Genomic DNA, 19,988 nt, shown 5'->3' with positions numbered 1-19,988 from the left:
GTTTAAAGCAGAGGTTCCCAAAGTGGTCTATATGGACCCCAGGGGTCAATATCGGCATGCTGGGGGTCTATGTCAGCGAGAAAAAAATTTGGGGTCCACGAGATACCAATGGGGGTACGTACGAGCGGATCCCCATTTACCTCAAGTCAACATTTAGGAGTTCCGTAAATGACACAATAGACCTAACACAAATATAATAGACTGAGAAATTACTTATTTGATATTTGTATTTTTATATTTTGTAAAGTTGTTAATTGAGGTATATAAATAGAGTCTACGTTCCTTTTCTCGTCAGAATTAATATATTCAAGCAAAACATTGCACATTGGAAGCCGCGAATTTTCTTTGAAAAACGTCCAGGGTAATAATGACGTTCAACATTTAAATGCACTTCACAGACTTTAAAATTAAGTTCGAGGACATTTTGACTATGGAAATGCAACGTTGAAGAATCGGATATCATGTGACAAGAAGAACTGACCGGAATAAGCACTGATAAAGAATTTAAGGGGCAGTTCTGTAGGGCTAGCTACAGAAAGAAATTCCCGTTGCTTATCCTGCTTCATTTTCATTTGGTGTAATACCTCACAAGGGTGCCCATGTCTGCACAATGTAAAGACAGAGCAACTATACCACCACCCGGTTGTTGGGAAGGCAAGGGAAGGGAATATTTTTACTAAAAAAATTAATGATTATCACATGGTTTTAGGAAAATTCAATATTAGGCAGGCAGGGGGTAAACGGAAAAAAAAAATTTGGCAAGTGGTCTACGGGGAAAAAAAGTTTGGGAACCTCTTCTTTAAAGTTATGTTCTAGTTTTGTAAGTATGGGATGACAGACATTTCAAATTGGTATTCCTGATTCTAAATACATTGATTTTAAATGTTTTGAAAAATTTATTGGAGTAGGCGGAAAGGATTGAAGACTGGAAAAATTTCAAAGTATATAATGGCAGTCCAAAGTAGAAAAAAAAACCCTGTTATTGATGATGAAATGTTTTTCATGAAATAAAAATTTTAACTTAATAATCAGTAGTGTTTCTCATCCGGTTGCAGCTTCACACACTGTTCGCAGGCGTTCCATACGGTCTTGGCGAACTCCTCGTCCTGCGCCATCAGCGACATGTTGGCTTCCTCGGAGTCCACAAAGTACTTGCCGGTGACGTTCGCCACCTCGGGAGATACAGCGAGGTACACGGTGGTCTGGGCTCCTTCTTCCGCAGTCTGGAATGGAGAAAAAGTTCATTTGATGCAACTTGGCATATAAACAAATTTATTTCATTTCATTTAATTATGTGCTTCTTATATAGGTAGCCAGTACTCGGTGGTTTATATGTCATTTCCTTTTATGTTATTTATTAACATTTCTATGCATTACCAGATAGCAATTTTTTTCAACCAACCTACCTAACCCAACCTAACCAACCCAATCTAACCTAACCTTGCATCACGTTGGGAATAAAAAAAATATGTAGAATGTGGAGTTATCTACTTGGTGAGAATGTAAATAAAATAAATAAAAATTGCATGCACTTAAAGTAGGAAATTAATTATACTTTAGGGAAAAGAAATAAAATTTTAACTTTAGTCTTCAAAGTTGCAAGTTGAGAGAGTAACAGTGCACGAGGGGTGGGAGATTGCAAGGGCTCTCAAATTACTTGAGAAAAGAAATGTCTTTGTGGATATTAAAAGATTGTGCAATTTCACATAGCCTAGCACATCAAATCGGTTATCCAAAGTTAGAACACTGAATATGTATAACATTTTTTGTTTTTCAACTTTTTAAAATGTCTTTGAAAACTTAATTTTATTTTTATTTTGACCGAGTATTGAACATTCCTACCCAGGAACTGGAGTTGACAACCCTATCAACCTTTCCAAATGACGATCGGGCAGTACAGACATTTATTTAGTATATTAACTGCAGTTTTTTAATTTATTTTTCCTCGAAAATTCGATTTTTTATATGAAGATTTTCAGGAAATCGGTGCAGCACTGCCGAACTGAAATTTACTGAAAATCTTCATACAAAAAATCGAATTTTCTAAAAAACAAAAAACGTTTTAGGCTACAATAACACAAATAATGCCATTTTTTCCAATATTAGCACTCTAGTACACCCAAAAGTCACGAGCCGCCACTGGCTGTAATGTCATCCGATTTAAGAGAAATGCATATATGTCCAGGTGTGTACGCGTGATTGCCACCAAAAGTTGATAAAACTGCAATGTCATTGACAACGAGTCAATAAGCCGAGTTTCACCTCGATCGGATGTCAGGAAGAGGGTTAATTTCCATTTCCAAGGTTTGCATTCATTCATTCATTACCGAGAACAAAAGTGAAATTCATTTAGATGTATTTTATTTAGAAAAGATTTTATTCTCATGATACCAAAATAATAATAATTATGCATATCACAGATTTTGTTCTCATGATACCAAAATAATAATAATTATGCATGTCACAGATTTTGTTCTCATGATACCAAAATAATAATAACTATGCACGTCACAGATTTTGTTCTTATGATACCAAAATAATAATAATTATGCATGTCACAAATTTTGTTCTTATGATACCAAAATAATAATAACTATGCACATCACAGATTTTGTTCTTATGATACCAAAATAATAATATGCATGTCACAAATTTTTAGTTTTCTTTGAAGAAAGTGCACAATTAACAATTTATTTGTATAATTTACCTTATAGAATACTTTGATCATTCCGTGAAGAGGAATCCGGAACCAGCCGGGAAGATTCCGGAAGATTTCTGTCATCACCACTCCGGGGTGGTTGGAGTTTGCTGTCACACCTACAACACACAAACAAATTCATTATTTACACATTATTTTTAGCTATGTTAGCTGATGTTTTTAATATGCCTCTATTGAAGAATAAAGCTGTGTTATACAGGGTGTCCGGAAACTCGTAGTACAAGCGGGAAACTGGTGAATCTACATCACATTTGGAGTCGATTTTGTAGTATATATTTTTTTTATTTGAGCTTTCGTTATCGAGTAAATCGAGTTTGAAGTTGATTTTTTTTTTTTTTTCAATCAAATTCTTATAAATTATTACTGAAGATCAAAGTACCCAACTAATTAAAACTATTTGAAAGTAAAACAAATGAAGAAACTCGGATTTGAAGTATTATTTTGAAATCACCCTTCATTTAACCCGGTGTAATCATAAAATATTTCTGCTCTGCAGGGTTAAAACATCTGTTATTCAACCCCTTAACACCAGAAAAAACTTTAACCCTAAAATAGCCGAAAAATATTTTTTTTTGGTTTTTTTTTTTTTTTGAAAATGCTCAAATCAAAAAACTTTATGTTTTTTTGGGTTCCCCATGTGGTGTAGATTCTCCAGTTTCCCGCTTGTACTACGAGTTTCCGGACACCGTGTATAAACATTTTATCGAGATCACTGCATAAGAGGTTTTGTGTTTTTATTTCTTTTATTAACTTTGTACTAATGATATTATTTTGTCTTGTTTACTTACATAATCTTATAATTTGTACAAATGATATTCTTTTGTCTTGTTTACTTACATAATCTTATAATTTGTACTAATGATATTCTTTTGTCTTGTTTACTTACATAATCTTGTAATTTTCTTTCATCTTAAACATTGTACTATGACTGTCAATAACTATCATGTATGTAAATGGCATTTGTGCTCTTAATTCTAAATAAATAAATATGTAAATCGAGTCACAATATATAGGGTTTTCCAATAAGAGGTGTTATTTTGAATAGCCCGCTATTTCGGTAGATGTTACTTTTGAAGCTGTCATTTTTTGACATTTGACAAGTAGAAACTACGCCATTAATAAAAATGGAACGATACACGCTTCAACAACGCATTGAAATTATTAAAATTCACTTGAGTGAATCAAATGCAAATCATCTTATCATCTTCGTCAACAAGCAAAATTGTCGCTTCTGGGGCTCGGAAAACCCAAGAGTTATTGTTGAAAAGCCTCTCTATCCTCAACGTGTGACTGTTTGGTGCGGTTTATGGTCCGGCGGAGTCATTGGACCTTACTTTTTCATGAGGCTGGAGCAACAGTTACGGAGAATGGATTGCGCTATCGAGAGATGATTAATGATTTTTTATGGCCGGAATTGGATGGTATTGATCTGGACGACGTTTACTTTCAACAAGACGGCGCTACGTGCCACACAAGCAACGAAACCATTGATCTTTTACGGGAAAAGTTTCTTTGAATATCAAATTAACACCTCTTATTGGAAAACCCTATATTTAATTCATCTCTTTTTCCTCTTATAATAAATTATTTACTAGCTGGTTAAGGCAATTTACTGACAGGATGCAGGTGTTGTAATGCCGATACCCACTTTAAGATTAGTTGGCATAACTCACAACAGTTACAAATACTTACACATTTGTTCAAGGTCAACAAATGTGTTACCATGGGTCAACAAATGTCACAAAGGTCAATAAATGTTTTACCGCCAATGACTAAATAAAATACCCTAAGAAAGGACTTGGCATACCAATAAAAAAACTCCTGCCTACGGTAGCACAAAAATGGCTGCCAAGATGGAGGCAAGCCAGACCGTTTCCGCAGTTATTATTCAGTGGCTTGACATTTTAATGACATTTGGGGGAAACAACAATTATTTCTTACTTTTCATAGACGATACTATTTAAATAAAACAAATTTTTGTTTGTACAATACTGTATTTATGTATATAAATATAATTTTTCTGGCAAGTTACTTTTTCTGGCAACACTGTCAAGGAAATCATAATAATAATCACCTTTCAAAACGTTTGTATTATTTTACTCCATAACCTAATAAACATAATTATACCGACATATAATGTTGTGGGCACTGCTTCATCGAATTACATTCAAATTTGACAAAACATTCTTCAGAATGTTATGAACACAGAAGAGTTGACTTCCAACCCTCAGGTCGCATAGCTTTGTTATGAACACAGAAGAGTTGACTTCCGACTCTTAGGTCGCATAGCTTTCTTATGAAAATAGAAGGGTTGACTTCCAACCCTCAGGTTGCATAGCTTTGTTATGAACACAGAAGAGTTGAATTCCGACCCTCAGGTCGCATAGCTTTCTTATGAACACAGAAGAGTTGACTTCCAACCCTCAGGTTGCATAGCTTTGTTATGAACACAAAAGAGTTGACTTCCGATTCTCAGGTCGCATAGCTTTCTTATGAACATAGAAGGGTTGACTTCCAACCCTCAGGTCGCATAGCTTTGTTATGAACACAGAAGAGTTGACTTCCGATTCTCAGGTCGCATAGCTTTCTTATGAACCTAGAAGGGTTGACTTCCAACCCTCAGGTCGCATAGCTTTGTTATGAACACAGAAGAGTTGACTTCCGATTCTCAGGTCGCATAGCTTTCTTATGAACCTAGAAGGGTTGACTTCCAACCCTCAGGTCGCATAGCTTTGTTATGAACACAGAAGAGTTGACTTCCGATTCTCAGGTCGCATAGCTTTCTTATGAACCTAGAAGGGTTGACTTCCAACCCTCAGGTCGCATAGCTTTGTTATGAACACAGAAGAGTTGACTTCCGATTCTCAGGTCGCATAGCTTTCTTATGAACCTAGAAGGGTTGACTTCCAACCCTCAGGTCGCATAGCTTTGTTATGAACACAGAAGAGTTGACTTCCGATTCTCAGGTCGCATAGCTTTCTTATGAACCTAGAAGGGTTGACTTCCAACCCTCAGGTCGCATAGCTTTGTTATGAACACAGAAGAGTTGACTTCCGATTCTCAGGTCGCATAGCTTTCTTATGAACCTAGAAGGGTTGACTTCCAACCCTCAGGTCGCATAGCTTTGTTATGAACACAGAAGAGTTGACTTCCGATTCTCAGGTCGCATAGCTTTCTTATGAACCTAGAAGGGTTGACTTCCAACCCTCAGGTCGCATAGCTTTGTTATGAACACAGAAGAGTTGACTTCCGATTCTCAGGTCGCATAGCTTTCTTATAAACACAGAAGGGTTGACTTCCAACCCTCAGGTCGCATAGCTTTGTTATGAACACAGAAGAGAAAGCACTCCTAATCTTTCACTTACCTTTGAAATGATACTCCGGCCGTGTTTTATTCGAAGAAACACTTTTTACTCATTGTCTGAACACTTTGCGGCATCTTGACTGTTTATTTATCAAAATTTATATCGTTTTTAAGTTAATATTATATAATTAGCCGATTGACAGTTCGAAAAAAATAGACAAAGTCACTCGTAATGGTGGACAAACAATTGGAATTTGACGATGTGTTGAAATTATAATTATAACTATGAAACTATTCTAGCTCTGTCTAATAAGGAATATGCGATGGCAAGAGAAGAGTGCAACTAGCGATGCTAATAAGAAATTTATTTGTTTTCTCTCTACGCAATATTATTGGAGCACTTCCTATTTTTCTCTAGTCAATGGTCACCGCTAATACAAAAATTGATAATAATCAAGTATTTAAGTGTAGAAGGATTTGCTTGTACACTTAACTTGTTTGTATGTTCCGTTACCGTTTCAAGATGGTGGTTTTAATGGTTCAGAAAACATTCGTGAAATCATCAAGAAATCTTCGTGTTCATATGGACATTCTTATTAGCATTTTACAATATTATAGTACCTACCTGCCTGAAGAAAATTTGAATAAAGAATTGTCATTGAGCTAGTGACTTTCTTGGACAAATTGTATAATTCCTTATTTGAACGGAAAAAAAATGATGCATAAAATGTATCGTTTATAATTAAGTAGGTAGGTACTTAAGTACTTACTCAAAAACTTACGATTTCAGAGGAAATTTTGGTTTTGATTTATTAACCCTTAGAGTGCCAGGGGAAAATTGCCATATAAGGCCATGTATACCGGCTGACACTATTTTCATAATAACTTAACAAAAGCATCATTTTTAGCAAAATGATGCTTTTGTAAATTGTACTGTCTTTCCAGATAATGTGTTAAGATTTTACTTACATTTTTTTATATATATCTATTAGGGTGTCCCAAAAAAATTAAAGTTGTTATTTTTGAACGCATACCATCTAATTTTGTTTTAATAATGACAAAACACTTATAAAAAAATTTTTGTTTACTTTGGACAACTGCAACCCGTGCCGACTTGCATCGAAAGATGTCAGTACTTGTACATTAAGACGCCAGCGAGCAAACGTGTTGATAAGCTTGTAGTAAGGCAGCACTTTTAGGCGTTTGCCTGTGCAATAATGTGTATGAACAGTCATAGTAACATCCTATGTCAAGCCATGGTTACAATGTATTATAGCAGTTAAAGCACCTTACCAGGATTTGTGCATTTTGAAATTGATGAAGGCTTAAGAAAAAATTGATGAAAACATCTCAATGGCAGCTTTATTTCTGTTCAGTAAGCAGTTATGGTATTTGACCGATGAAGGATCTATTTTATCGCTGTTTGACGACGCTGTGGATCAAACAACTAAAATAAAAATGCTCGAAATATCAAAAAAAAATAATTTATCAACCCATGACAAACGTTACATCCCATCGAAGGAAGATCTTGATGGTAAATTGTATGGTTAGTTTATTAAGTAGTTTAAATTATGTTTTGTATTGAGGTTTTTGTTCATATCATAATTTAATGACTTTTTTTTCAGAGAAAAATATTTACGACTTCATTTCAGTGAAGAGCAAGTATTTGTTTGATCGTCTGAAAACAGTTTTCTTAACGAATTCCCCACGATGTGGTCAAATAATGCTTCGTATCAAGAAGTCAGAAAGAAGGTGTCGCCGCTGAGGGTAGTGAATGATACAGCTGAAAGAACTGTTAAGTTAATGCAAGATTTTCATGGCTTAATCTCACGGTCGAAGAGGAACAAAAATAATTTTTGTTACGATGCGTTCAGGAACACCGGAAGATATATCCTGACTGTAAAAAACAAACTATGAAGAAAAAATTTAATCAATAAACCATTTTTAAATATAAAATACTACATAATTGAACATTTGTGCATTTTTAAATTTTATTTGTCCGACAAAAATGAAAGTTGAAAATCCTTCCATATTAACTCTGTACCATATGTTTGGCATCAAGTCGGCACGGGTTGCCGGTGTTTAATCAAAATAATATTTATTATATGAGTTATTGGGATCAAATGAAATAAAATAAGAGGGTATGCATATTTAAATTCATGAAAAAAAATTCTTCCTTATGTCCTGGGACACCCTAATATCTATCCTCTCTGCGTATCCCTGCAAACAAACGATATGATGGTTAGTTAATTATTAAGATTATTACAATTACCTTGTCCTTTCAACCTGCGAGCGATCTCGTTGGCCATGAGTATGTTGGCCAGCTTGCTGTTGCAGTAGACCATTGTGTCCTTCACCTTCTTCTTCTCCATGTTCATATCCTCTGGGTCGATGTCTGCAAACTTGTGACCCATGGCCGACACCACAACCACTCGGGCGGGGCTGGACTCCTTCAGTCTTCCTGCGGGGAAAAGATTGTTACATATTGTCTATTCAGTCGAAAACTGTCCTAAACGACATGTTTCCCACGGAGGAAAGAAGGGAGAGGAGATGGCACTAGGGCAACTGGGCAAAACACATAAAAAAAACTCAACTGGGCACAATTGGGGGTGGCTTACCGGGTTTGTATGATTTCACCGGTCTGCGTGAGCAGAATTTAATAAATTATAAAGTGCGTTTGCTATGTGTAAAACCATAGAGGAAGAAAATTAAAAAACTAGGGATGGTGTTACTCTTGCCGTCTTACTCATAATAGATGTGGCGGCCATATCTATCGGCACGTATATATGTGTTAATGTGTCGGACAGTACCTACCTGCTTACAGCGGCGCTCGCCGAAGTATCTACGCTAGTACATTGCGTGTGTCTGGATTCAGCGGCGTTTACCAGAAGGACCTAGTCTATCGCTTAGGCATTATTACAGCGCCGCCGAACAATCTGGATTATGCGAGAGTTCGTCAATTTACCGGTAGTCTCGCGAACCTTCCATTGTCGCCAGCTGAGTTATTTAAGGCGACCCCGCGCGGACCAGTACCAGCAACCTTGACACTAATACCGCGTTAATTGCCTACGTTACGCGCGTGAAATTATATCCCGAACTTTTCTTTGTAAAAACGTTCTGCTTGTGTTTGCTACGTTTATTTTTGGATGTATTATAATAAACCGCTCCAACCAAATTGTTAATGGATTAAATCTGACAAAACTTAACACAAATAATAGTAAATATATAGAATAATATTAATATAATAGTGAATTGGTAATTATAATAGAAATTATTAATGAAAACATATTTTAAATCAGTGCTCCGCAACCTTTTCTCACATACGACACACTAAATTTCTTCATAGAATTCCGCGGCACACCAAAAGCTAAAATATATACATATTAAATGGATACACAAATTTTACAACAATTTCTTGTTTTTTATTTGAAAACTATACATACATACATATAACTATAACATATTTATTTTTACGCAATCTTAATAATTATTATAAAATAAAAATAAATTAATGAGCGATTAATTGTTAAATTAACCTGCACTTGTTTCAATGAACATAAAAGTTTTATATTCGGCTCGATTTTGACAGCGCAACCCGAAATTCTTGGTCAAGACCTTTTAAGCATGACCGCTTATCATTTTTAATTAATACAAGCGTTGAAAAACTTTGCTCACATAAATATGTCGTTGAAAATGGAAGTAGTGTTAAGAATGCTTTGACGGAAATGTGAGGATATTCTTTTTTAACGTAAATCCAGAAAACATCTAATTGATCTTCGGAAAAGTAAAGTTTTAATGTCATGTCAGTATTTAAATCTGTAAATTCCACTCGAATTTGAAGGAGCATTGCTTCCGTAGAATTTATTGCATTGGTTGCAAAAGTATTTCGAATCCAATCGTATTGTTCCGTATTAATGGAATAAAAATACCGACCAAATTTCTGCTGAAGCATATTTAAATGTTGTTGGGCCAGATCCGCAGTTGATTGTTTGTTTTTAATTGTACTATGGTTGATCCGTTGGTACATTTCCAAACATGCTTTTTGCAACTCTTTCTGCCAAAGTTCGTTATTAAGTTCATTCAAATGTTCGAATATATCAGCCATGTATGCAAGTTTGGCTATCCAGTAATTATCATCGAGGTACTGATATAGTTTGGGCATATTTTGATTTAAAAGAAACTCACACACCTCGTGACGAAGCTCAAACAATCTAGTTAAAACTTTGCCTCGGGATAGCCAACGAATTTCAGTATAAAACAATAAAGATTCATATTTGGCTCCCAGTTCTGCACAGAATGTTCCAAAGATTCGCGAGTTTAGGGCTCTTGATTTAATTATGTTTACGATTTTAATGCATTCATTCATCGTGTTCAAAAGTTCCTCCGGTAAATTTTTGACCATCAATGCTCTCGATGTATGCAGAAGTGTATAAATTGTAACGTTGGATTTTTTTTGTTTTTCATAAAAGACAAAACCCTTTTTACTACCCGTCATTGCCGCAGCGCCATCCGTGCAAACAGCAATGCAATTGCTCCATTAATATTATATATTTTGAAGAAATCATCGGTTACTTGAAAAAAATCTTCACCGGTAGTTCGCTCTGGAACCTCCTTACAAAATAAATCATGTTCTTTAATAAAGTCCTCGTCAACGAAAAGTACAATAGCTATCAACTGTGCTTTATTTTTAATATCGGTTGTTTCGTTGATCTGAAGCGCAAATTTTTCAGCCAATAACAGTTTTCTAATCAGTGTTTCTAATATGTTGTGAATACGTCTTTTAACAGTATCTGCAGACAATGAAAAATGGACAATATTATGAAAAATATTTTGTCATTGTGTATTAAATACATAATGAAATATTTTAAAAGTCAAATACATTGAATTTGACCGCGGCACACCAGTGTCCGGCTCACGGCACACCAGTGTGCCACGGCACACCGGTTGCGGAGCACTGTTTTAAATGACTCATTACAAATCACAAAGCGAATTAATTACCACTTGACGCGCCACGCCCGCATTGAAAGGGTTGCTAAATATTACGTAGCCAGTGAAACACATTTTTTATTAGTGTTAATTCAAAGTAAAATTTTTACAGTGATTGTACAATGTGTAACAAAAACACCATTTAACACTTGTGAAGTGATTTTTTATTAGTAAGGCTATGAATTTTTAATGAAACGAATTACATAATAATAAATACATTATATAATTACCAAGCAGCAAGTTAGTTAGAAGGAATGGCCCAAAATGATTGACCTGCATCCCGAGATGCAGTCCATCCTCAGACTTCTTGTCTCCGAGACCGCCAGCTCCTGCGTTGTTGACCAGTATGTTGATCTTGTTCTCGGTGGCCAGCACGTCTTTGGCAAACTCTCGGACAGATTTCAGAGACGCAAAATCTACTTTCTTCACCTGCAATTAAATTTATACACCATAGTCGAGTACTTAAAATGGTGATACGTAATGTGTTAGAGAAATTGAAAATAAGTTTAAAAATGTTAGTAATAATAAACAGGAGAAAAAGAGAATATACGGAAATAATAAAATTGTCATGTATAATTATTTCAAAATTTTGTGGAACGTCATTTGATTTTATTGCAAATGGTATAACATGAGTATTTTTCGGTATTTAGAGATAGTAGGTTTATGTCAAACCAGTATTTAAGAATATTTATGTCTTCTATTGATTTTAGTTATACAGGGTTTTCCAATAAGAGGAGTTATTTAGATATTCAATCGTAAAAGATCAATGGTTTCGTTGCTTGTGTGGCACGTAGCGCCGTCTTGTTGAAAGTAAACGTTGTCCAGATCAATACCATCCAATTCCGGTCATAAAAAATCATTAATCATCTCTCGATAGCGCAATCCATTCACCGTAACTGTTGCTCCAGCCTCATTTTCGAAAAAGTAAGGTCCAATGACTCCGCCGGACCATAAACCGCACCAAACAGTCGCACGTTGAGGATAGAGAGGCTTTTCAACAATAACTCTTGGGTTTTCCGAGCTCCAGATGCGACAATTTTGCCTGTTGACGAAGCCACCAAGGTGGAAATGGGCCTCATCACTCAAGATGATTTGCATTTGATTCACTCAAGTGAATTTTAATAATTTCAATGGGTTGTTGAAGCGTGTATCGTTCCATTTTTATTAATGGCGTAGTTTCTACTTGTCAAATGTCTGTAACGTATATTGTTGTAACATTCCAATGTTTACAAAAACGGTAGAGCAAAGATCTCATCTCAAGATTGTGGGATTAATTTCCTGTCAAGTAAGTTGGGTGATCATAAATAATAAGAATGAATTCTTAATGGAAAATATATTGAAACATCAAGAGTTACAACAAAGGAGTAAGATGATAAACATGTAACCATAGAAATAAATATAGGCACATACCCGATGGACTCCTGAATCAAACTAAACTAACTTAACGTGAAACGAAAGAACGACAACGGATGGCGAACGAAGACTTGCTCTCGGCAGCGGGGAACGGACCCGAGTCGAAAGCCAGGACATCCTTCCCTTGGTGGAAGCAGGAGGACGCAACTCCTTCAATGGACGCCTGCAGGGGCATCAGGCCTGCAGCACGTGGTAGTCGACCAGACTCTTCAACGGAGCCAAGACAGCAATCCGTTCTCTTGCGACACGGGGACACTCCGCCAAGAACAACCAGCCACAGCTAGGACCAAACCCATCTCGGTTTCAAGTCCGAAACACGAGCACTCCAACATGACCATCGGCCAACACTCAATAAAAGCGGGATTCCATATTCCCCCACTAAAATAATAACAAACACGAACTGTTCGTGAATGGATAAACAACCCGCGCCTTTTTTAAAAGAAATAATAACTCCTATTCACATGATTAACTCAGATTGAAGCCCCTTTAAAGGAGAGTGACTGGATCCACCGACCCATCGGCCTAATGGGCCGGGGAGGAAGTGACCATAAACAAAACTGTACTTCCTTCCTTCAAAATATTGCCAGAGTTCGAGAAAAAACACCATAGACAAAATAACCCCAATTAAGCAAGAACTAAACTTGTCACAAAATATTTATGTGACATGTCAAAAAATGATAGCTTCAAAAGTAACATCTACAGAAATAGCGGGCTATTCAAAATAACACCTCTTATTGGAAAACCCTGTATATAAACATGTGCGTATTCAAATGCAACGTTATATCAAAATTTCAAAGCAATCGGTCAATAACTTTCAGAAATTTAAGATTTTGAACAAATAAACATTAACATTTTTATATTAGATATTAGGTAACTAAAATATGAATAATTTATTTCACATCTCTAATCCCGTTACATAGTTACTGATAAGGTCTTATAAAGAGGCAGATTGTCTCAGATTATTTAGAAGACGGAAATGTAATAATGTGATCCATTGAATAACCGAATGGTTACATATTAAATTGGTACAAGAATGTTAGGTAAGCCAAATTTTGTTGTCAATTTATTGATAAATTAGTCATTGATTGGGTTATGTAAGTATATTATCATGACAAAGTACAAAGACATTAAATGGCAAAATAATTTCATAGAGGAAAAAATTACTTCATTTCCATCTAGAATTTTTTCTTTAAAACCTGCAAATACAGGGTTTTCCAATAAGAGGTGTTATTTTGAATAGCCCGCTATTTCGGTAGATGTTACTTTTGAAGCTCTCATTTTTTAAATTTAACAAGTAGAAACTACGCCATTAATAAAAATGGAACGATACACGCTTCAACAACGCATTGAAATTATTAAAATTCACTTGAGTGAATCAAATGCAAATCATCTTGAGTGATGAGGCCCATTTCCACCTCGGTGGCTTCGTCAACAAGCAAAATTATCGCATCTGGAGCTCGGAAAACCCAAGAGTTATTGTTGAAAAGCCTCTCTATCCTTAACGTGTGACTTTTTGGTGCGGTGTATGGTCCGGCGGAGTCATTGGACCTTACTTTTTCGAAAATGAGGCTGGAGCAACAGTTACGGTGAATGGATTGCGCTATCGAGAGATGATTAATGATTTTTTATGACCGGAATTGGATGGTATTGATCTGGACAACGTTTACTTTCAACAAGACGGCGCTACGTGCCACACAAGCAACGAAACCATTGATCTTTTACGATTGAATATCAAAATAACACCTCTTATTGGAAAACCCGGTATATTGTTGTTTTTTTAAAAAGATAGACAAACATTTACGGTTTACTTATTTATTTGTATTATACTATACGTTTATAAGGGCTTTTATTAACATGTGATATACACAATAATTTATTGAACAGTAATCATGAAGTAAAATTTGATATTAAAATTACATAGAACCCATTTAGAAGAATAGTATCATGCTAACCTTATTATTATTATTGAGGTATGTTATTATAGCCTTCTTGTAACTATATTCCGTGGAGTTGAACACACCTACAATTTATGCAATCTAGGTAGAAGCGAGTATCTAAATGACTCAGTCCTGATATTGTTAAAAGAATTTTCGATAGATGATTCTACTTGGTATGTTGAAGGTGATTAGGCTCAGTGAATCAGGGCTGTCTATAATTCCATTAACAATCTAATCTAATCTGTTACGAACAACCACACAGTATTCGAATTCTACCTAATTCCATCATTTAACGAAAAACTTTCTTGTACAATGATGGAGGACTTAGCTGGTAGAGGAATTGCACCCACAACGCCTGGGTGGGAACTTATCTGTCAAATATTATTACAAAACATTGATTCAATATAGCGAAACCTCTACCTTTCGTTTTTGAAGTGTCCAATTGAATAGCGTATGAGGAAAACGATGGATGCAAGAATATAGAAAAAAGCTGCATTTGAAATGTTTAATGATCTAAAAAAAGATACATATTTCACATATAAAATGCCTACATCAATGGATTGTTTCGTGGTATTTTTTCCACTTCTGTGACGATTTTTAATCTTTCTAGGACAGAAGGCACTTTTTTCACAGGAAGGTTCATTTTACAACTAAAGTTAGAATGGACGCTGGCAGCGATTGATTAAGTAAAATAGTAGATTTACTACATAATTTAAACGTTTAATGTGGTAAAATAATGCAAAGAGGAACGATCCAAGGGATCTATTTTTATAAATTAGGGAATGGAAGAAATAAATGACATACGCGATATATATAGTAGTTCAAGTGCAAAAGATTTATTTAATGGTTATGTGACGTGTAGAATGAAGCCCATGTTTGAACATTTAACTCAAAACTCAATTTTCGAAGAGTGATTGTACCCAAGTTGCCAGAAAAATATCATTATTTTCAGAGATGTGCAAAATGGGTACCCAAAACCATTTGAAATGCAAAATGGAAATGGGTCAAAACTTTTCCATTTGAAAATCCAAATTGTTTTTTAGAAAAGCATTTCAAATGCAAAATGCAAAATGGTTTTTAGAAAAGAATTTCAAATGCAAAATGCAAAATACCTATTTTCAAAATGCATTGAAAATGCAAAATGGTTTCTCAGGTCAAACAATCAAAATAATTATAAAATTTTTAAACAATTTTGTCATTTAATAATGGACATCAATGTAGAACAAACGTATTACATGATGGTAAATCCAAAAACACCACGACTACAGATTATGAAATCACAAAAAATTTGCTCGTGACTAATGTTGCCAACGTAAAAACATAGAAACTGCTATCTAACATTTAATATTATAGCGTCATGGCCCCGTGTTCAGTATTTGACTCAGTATTTTTTGTAATGGTATCACTCAATTGCCAGGACTCCTACCAGGGAGCAACTTGACAAATGTAAATTATCTCTCATAGCGAGGTTGAGGACCGACTGATATTTGGGGCTTATGAAAAAAAGATGAGTGGAGATAGTAGGAAGAATGTTGCAAAAAAGCATTTAAAATGGAAAATGCATTGAGAAATCATTTCAAATGCAAAATGCAAAATGGTTTCTAGAAAAGCATTTAAAATGCAAAATACCCATTTTGCATTTCCATTTGAAATGGATTTATTTGAAATAAAGCACATCTCTGATTATTTTTGAGTGGTAGCGAGAACTATTGCGGATATCCACTATGATCAAAGTCACCCCATATTATGGCATTTCTTCAGCAGTAATAAAGGTTGGAAACCGAAATGAGCATTATCAACAGCGCCTAATTGACTGATTGGCATGAAAAGGAGACACTTACCAGAACTTGCTGGTTTCCAGTTTCCTGCACGATGATGCTTTTAGCTGCCTCCGCTTTAGTCATGTCCCGGCAGGCCATGATGACCTTAGCTCCTCGCTTGGCAAAATCTCTGGCCACTTCATATCCAATGCCTAACATAAAACTCAAGTTTTATTTAACCATGCTAGAATAATGGATACAGAAAAGTGAAAGACGGTCAAAAGGCACATTTTATTTTTTTAAATCTACCTTTTTTATTTTGTTATGGCACACCTCGCAACTAGGTAGGAACTATGTTGCTACCCGGTTGGGCAGAATTGTGAAGCAGGTTTGGGTAGGGGCTGTAGGAAGTGATTTATTAATGCGGGACTTAATGTAGCCCGTTCCACGTACGAGCCGTCTTAGACAAAAATGAATATCATGAAGTCAACATCAACCTTGAACGGGTGTTCCGCTTGTGTACGTCGACTTTCACGCATGTGCACTGGGGATCAAATACATTTACTATTGTTAATAGATGTATTGAAAAAAAATCTTCTTTTTGGTTTGACTGAGGATTGAATCTCCCTCCCCAGGGACTGGCTCCTGCTGTAAATTTTTTAAATGTCTTTTGAAACTTAAAAAAATATGTGTGCATTTCTTTTTTGGTTTGATTGAGGATTTATTTATTTATTAACGGACATCGTCCAAATTACAAAATAATAACACGAATAAAGTAAAATGAAAAATACAGGAGTAGACAAAGGTACATGAAAGCAAAGACATATGGTAGATATAATATAAGAAAATAAAGTGACAAGTCGAATCAAGTCAAGACTACGCCGTGGGTCAGGACCACAGGACACTTATAATATTCCGTCACTTGTTTAGCGACCGGCAAAAATCATTCAGACTTATCCCAAAAAAGTTAAGGTTTTGACTTGAGTTGACCAGTCTACACATTCTGGACAATGGTGAATAATATCCATAATTTGTCGAATGATGGTTGAGGAAGAAGAATGAGTTGCAGTAGAGTAGGTGAATCAATAATACCATTTATAATTTTGAAGAAGCAAATGAGGTCATTTCTTTCACGACGGACTTCCAAAGGAGAGAGGTTTAGAGTTAGTTCAATTTCATCATATGAGTATTTGCCTTTTTTCTAATCCTAGCCTTCTAGCAATCCCTCTTAAGAACCGATGTTGAACAGATTCAATGCGTCGAATATGGATAGCATAAAAAGGAGACCAGATAATACAAGCATATTCAAGATGGGGGCGAACCAAGGAGCAGTAAAGAGTTCTAAGGGTATTTACGTTTTTGAAGTCCGAAGTGATTCTAGTGATGAAACCAAGTAGTTTGAGGGATTTATTAACGATTGCAGTTATTGTTTATTGCGGTATTTTAAGTAGGTACATAGTTATCTATGTCCTAATACAATCCTTATATACATATAATTATAGTAACACATTTAAAATGAATCAATCACATATTTTCGTAATTTAATTTTAAATGTTTTTATGTTTTCTTCTGATTTTATTTCTTCTGGTAGCTCTCCAAATATCTTCATCGCTCCGTACATCAATGACTTTTGACTCTGTGTTTTTTTCCTGAAGGGGAGTCTCAATTTATTTCTTTTCCTCGTCTCATGTGTGTGTTTGTTCTGTAGTTTATCAATTTTTCTTAGGAATTCACTAGACGTATGGCCATTGATTATCTTGTAGATTAAAAATATGGTATGTGATAGTTATGTGATCCCGAAAAGAAAGCTTGCTATCAAGAGACACCAAGGTCTTTAATAGGTGTAACAGTTGCTAAGCAAATATTATTAAGTTTGTATTCGAAGACAATCGGTTTTTTTGATCTATAGAAGGACTAATAATAATACTAATAATCTATAGATTGAACTTTTCTCCCCAGGGACTTGAGTCAGCCGTGCTAAAAACTGAGCCAAATCCTGATTCGGTATGACCGACATTTATTTAATATATCTGCTGTAATGTCATCCAATTTCAGAGAAATAACTATGTACCCGCATGTGTATGCGTGATTACCACCAAAAGTTAATAGAATGCATTGTTATCGGCAACGAGTCCATCTGCCGAGTTTTAGCTCAATCGGATGTCAGGAAGTGGGTTAATTTCCACTTGTAAGATTACATTTCAATCAAGAAAACAAAAGTGTAATTCAAATAGATGCATTAAAATAAATATTCCGTTAAAATCTATTGTTCACTTGGCGGCCATTGTTATTGATGTGAATGTTTTAAGGTTAGTTTTTCTTCTCTTTTTTAACCCAAAATATCGGGGGTTTAGGATCACAGGGGCCTAACTACAAAAATTGGTGTTTTGTGCTTAAGCTTGGTTTCGGTAATGCCATTTATTTGCATTCATCTGAAAACTATATAGACCACTGTGATCCTAATACTTAACAATTCGGTTACTGAAATAGTTATTTTTCAGTGTTATCTTTTTTATGTGAGCACAAAATAAAAATTTATAAAACAGGTTCTTATTTTGCGTTAATTAACCACTTAATGACCACGCCCGAGTATACTCGGGCGGCTATTATGCGATAGAATTCGGAATTCATACAAAAGAAAATTTTTAATTATTTTTTCACACTATGCAACACAACATCAATATTCAGTCCCATTTTGGGCCCGGATATGGCTTTTATATGAGGTTATATATTTTGAGTAAATAAAATTCATTGATAAAAAAAAGGTGTTTTTTTTCCATTTTAAAGTTTTAAATGATTACTGAAGGGGTTAAGTCATTTATGCTTATTTAAATTTAAACTAAAGTGTCACTCCATACAATAAGTACAAAATATGGCAAAGGGATCGTTAAACAAGGTAAATTTTGAACTTTGATTGAATAAAAATGGAGTTATAATGCATCTTTTTACCATCTATCACGACGTAAATAGTTGTTTCTTGTAGTAATTAAGTTGAAACGAAATGTAATTCCCATAATCTGTGCCTATTAGAAGTGCGGCGGTTAGAGAAATATTTTTCCTCGATACTTGCCGAATCAAAATCGTTCAACATCTCCTAACATTGATGTTAGCATGATTATAATGCACAATTTTATCTGTACAACGATGTTTCAGAATACGTGTACAAAAAAACACTGATAACAGAGTTTACGACATATTTACGAACATTTGAACCTACATTAATAATACGGCGCAATGGGCCTTTGTTTACACTTCCGTATACTTCTTGCGAATGACAGTTGAAAAGTTATGGTTACATAAATACTTATATTATATTCTTGCCTGTATTCGCGCCGGTAACAATAGCCGTCTTTCCATCGAGCCGGATCGACTTATCACAGGTTTTGTTAGTCATTACGTTGTAAAATTTAAAAGACCACAATGCAACAGTTACGCCGCAAATTGAAGCGTAAAGCGACGGAGAAGCCAATATACTAGACATTTCGAATTTTTCTGACAAGTCGTAAAGTGAAGTTATCGCAAAGTGTTGCCATGATGAAAATATTATTTCCCTGCTTAAAAATATTTTAATATTATTATGTACGTACGTACCTATTCGTATTAGAGAAGTATCTAAAGATCCATCTTAGTAGTCCACTACAATAATTTTTTTCAATTTTTAGTGATTACCACTTAAGTCATAACTCCCCAGCCGGGTACAGTACGGCGCAGTCAGGGTCGGACCCATTATTTATGGTCAGACCTCTGCGGGCGCAATTGGAGCAGTGAGGCTCCGGGCGCCGAATTGCCAAGGCGCCAGGCTCTGCTAATACCAAACCTAACACATCGCCCTTGAGATTATCCATCTATCTGTAGCGATGCTACGAAAA

At 35.3% G+C, this 19,988-nt stretch overlaps 1 protein-coding gene across 1 annotated transcript; it reads right to left on the bottom strand.

The window, feature by feature from the left end:
• Positions 1–338: 338 nt before the first annotated feature.
• On the bottom strand, positions 339–19,637 carry LOC149411681 (retinol dehydrogenase 11-like). Its single transcript, XM_089646942.1, has 6 exons — positions 19,441–19,637; positions 16,201–16,331; positions 11,240–11,438; positions 8,296–8,484; positions 2,708–2,817; positions 339–1,223 (listed from the first exon to the last, which is right to left on the bottom strand). Exons 1-6 carry the CDS (start codon positions 19,598–19,600, stop codon positions 1,029–1,031), a joined length of 984 nt encoding a protein of 327 aa, XP_089503068.1. The 5' UTR covers positions 19,601–19,637; the 3' UTR covers positions 339–1,028.
• Positions 19,638–19,988: the final 351 nt, after the last annotated feature.

This window comes from Hesperophylax consimilis, chromosome 25 (assembly GCF_061612785.1).
Source record: "Hesperophylax consimilis isolate HC1 chromosome 25, BYU_Hcon_1.0, whole genome shotgun sequence".
Taxonomy (NCBI): Eukaryota; Metazoa; Arthropoda; class Insecta; order Trichoptera; family Limnephilidae; genus Hesperophylax; species Hesperophylax consimilis.
Note: the sequence above shows the minus strand (reverse complement) of the source record. Positions and strands in the feature narration are given on the sequence as shown.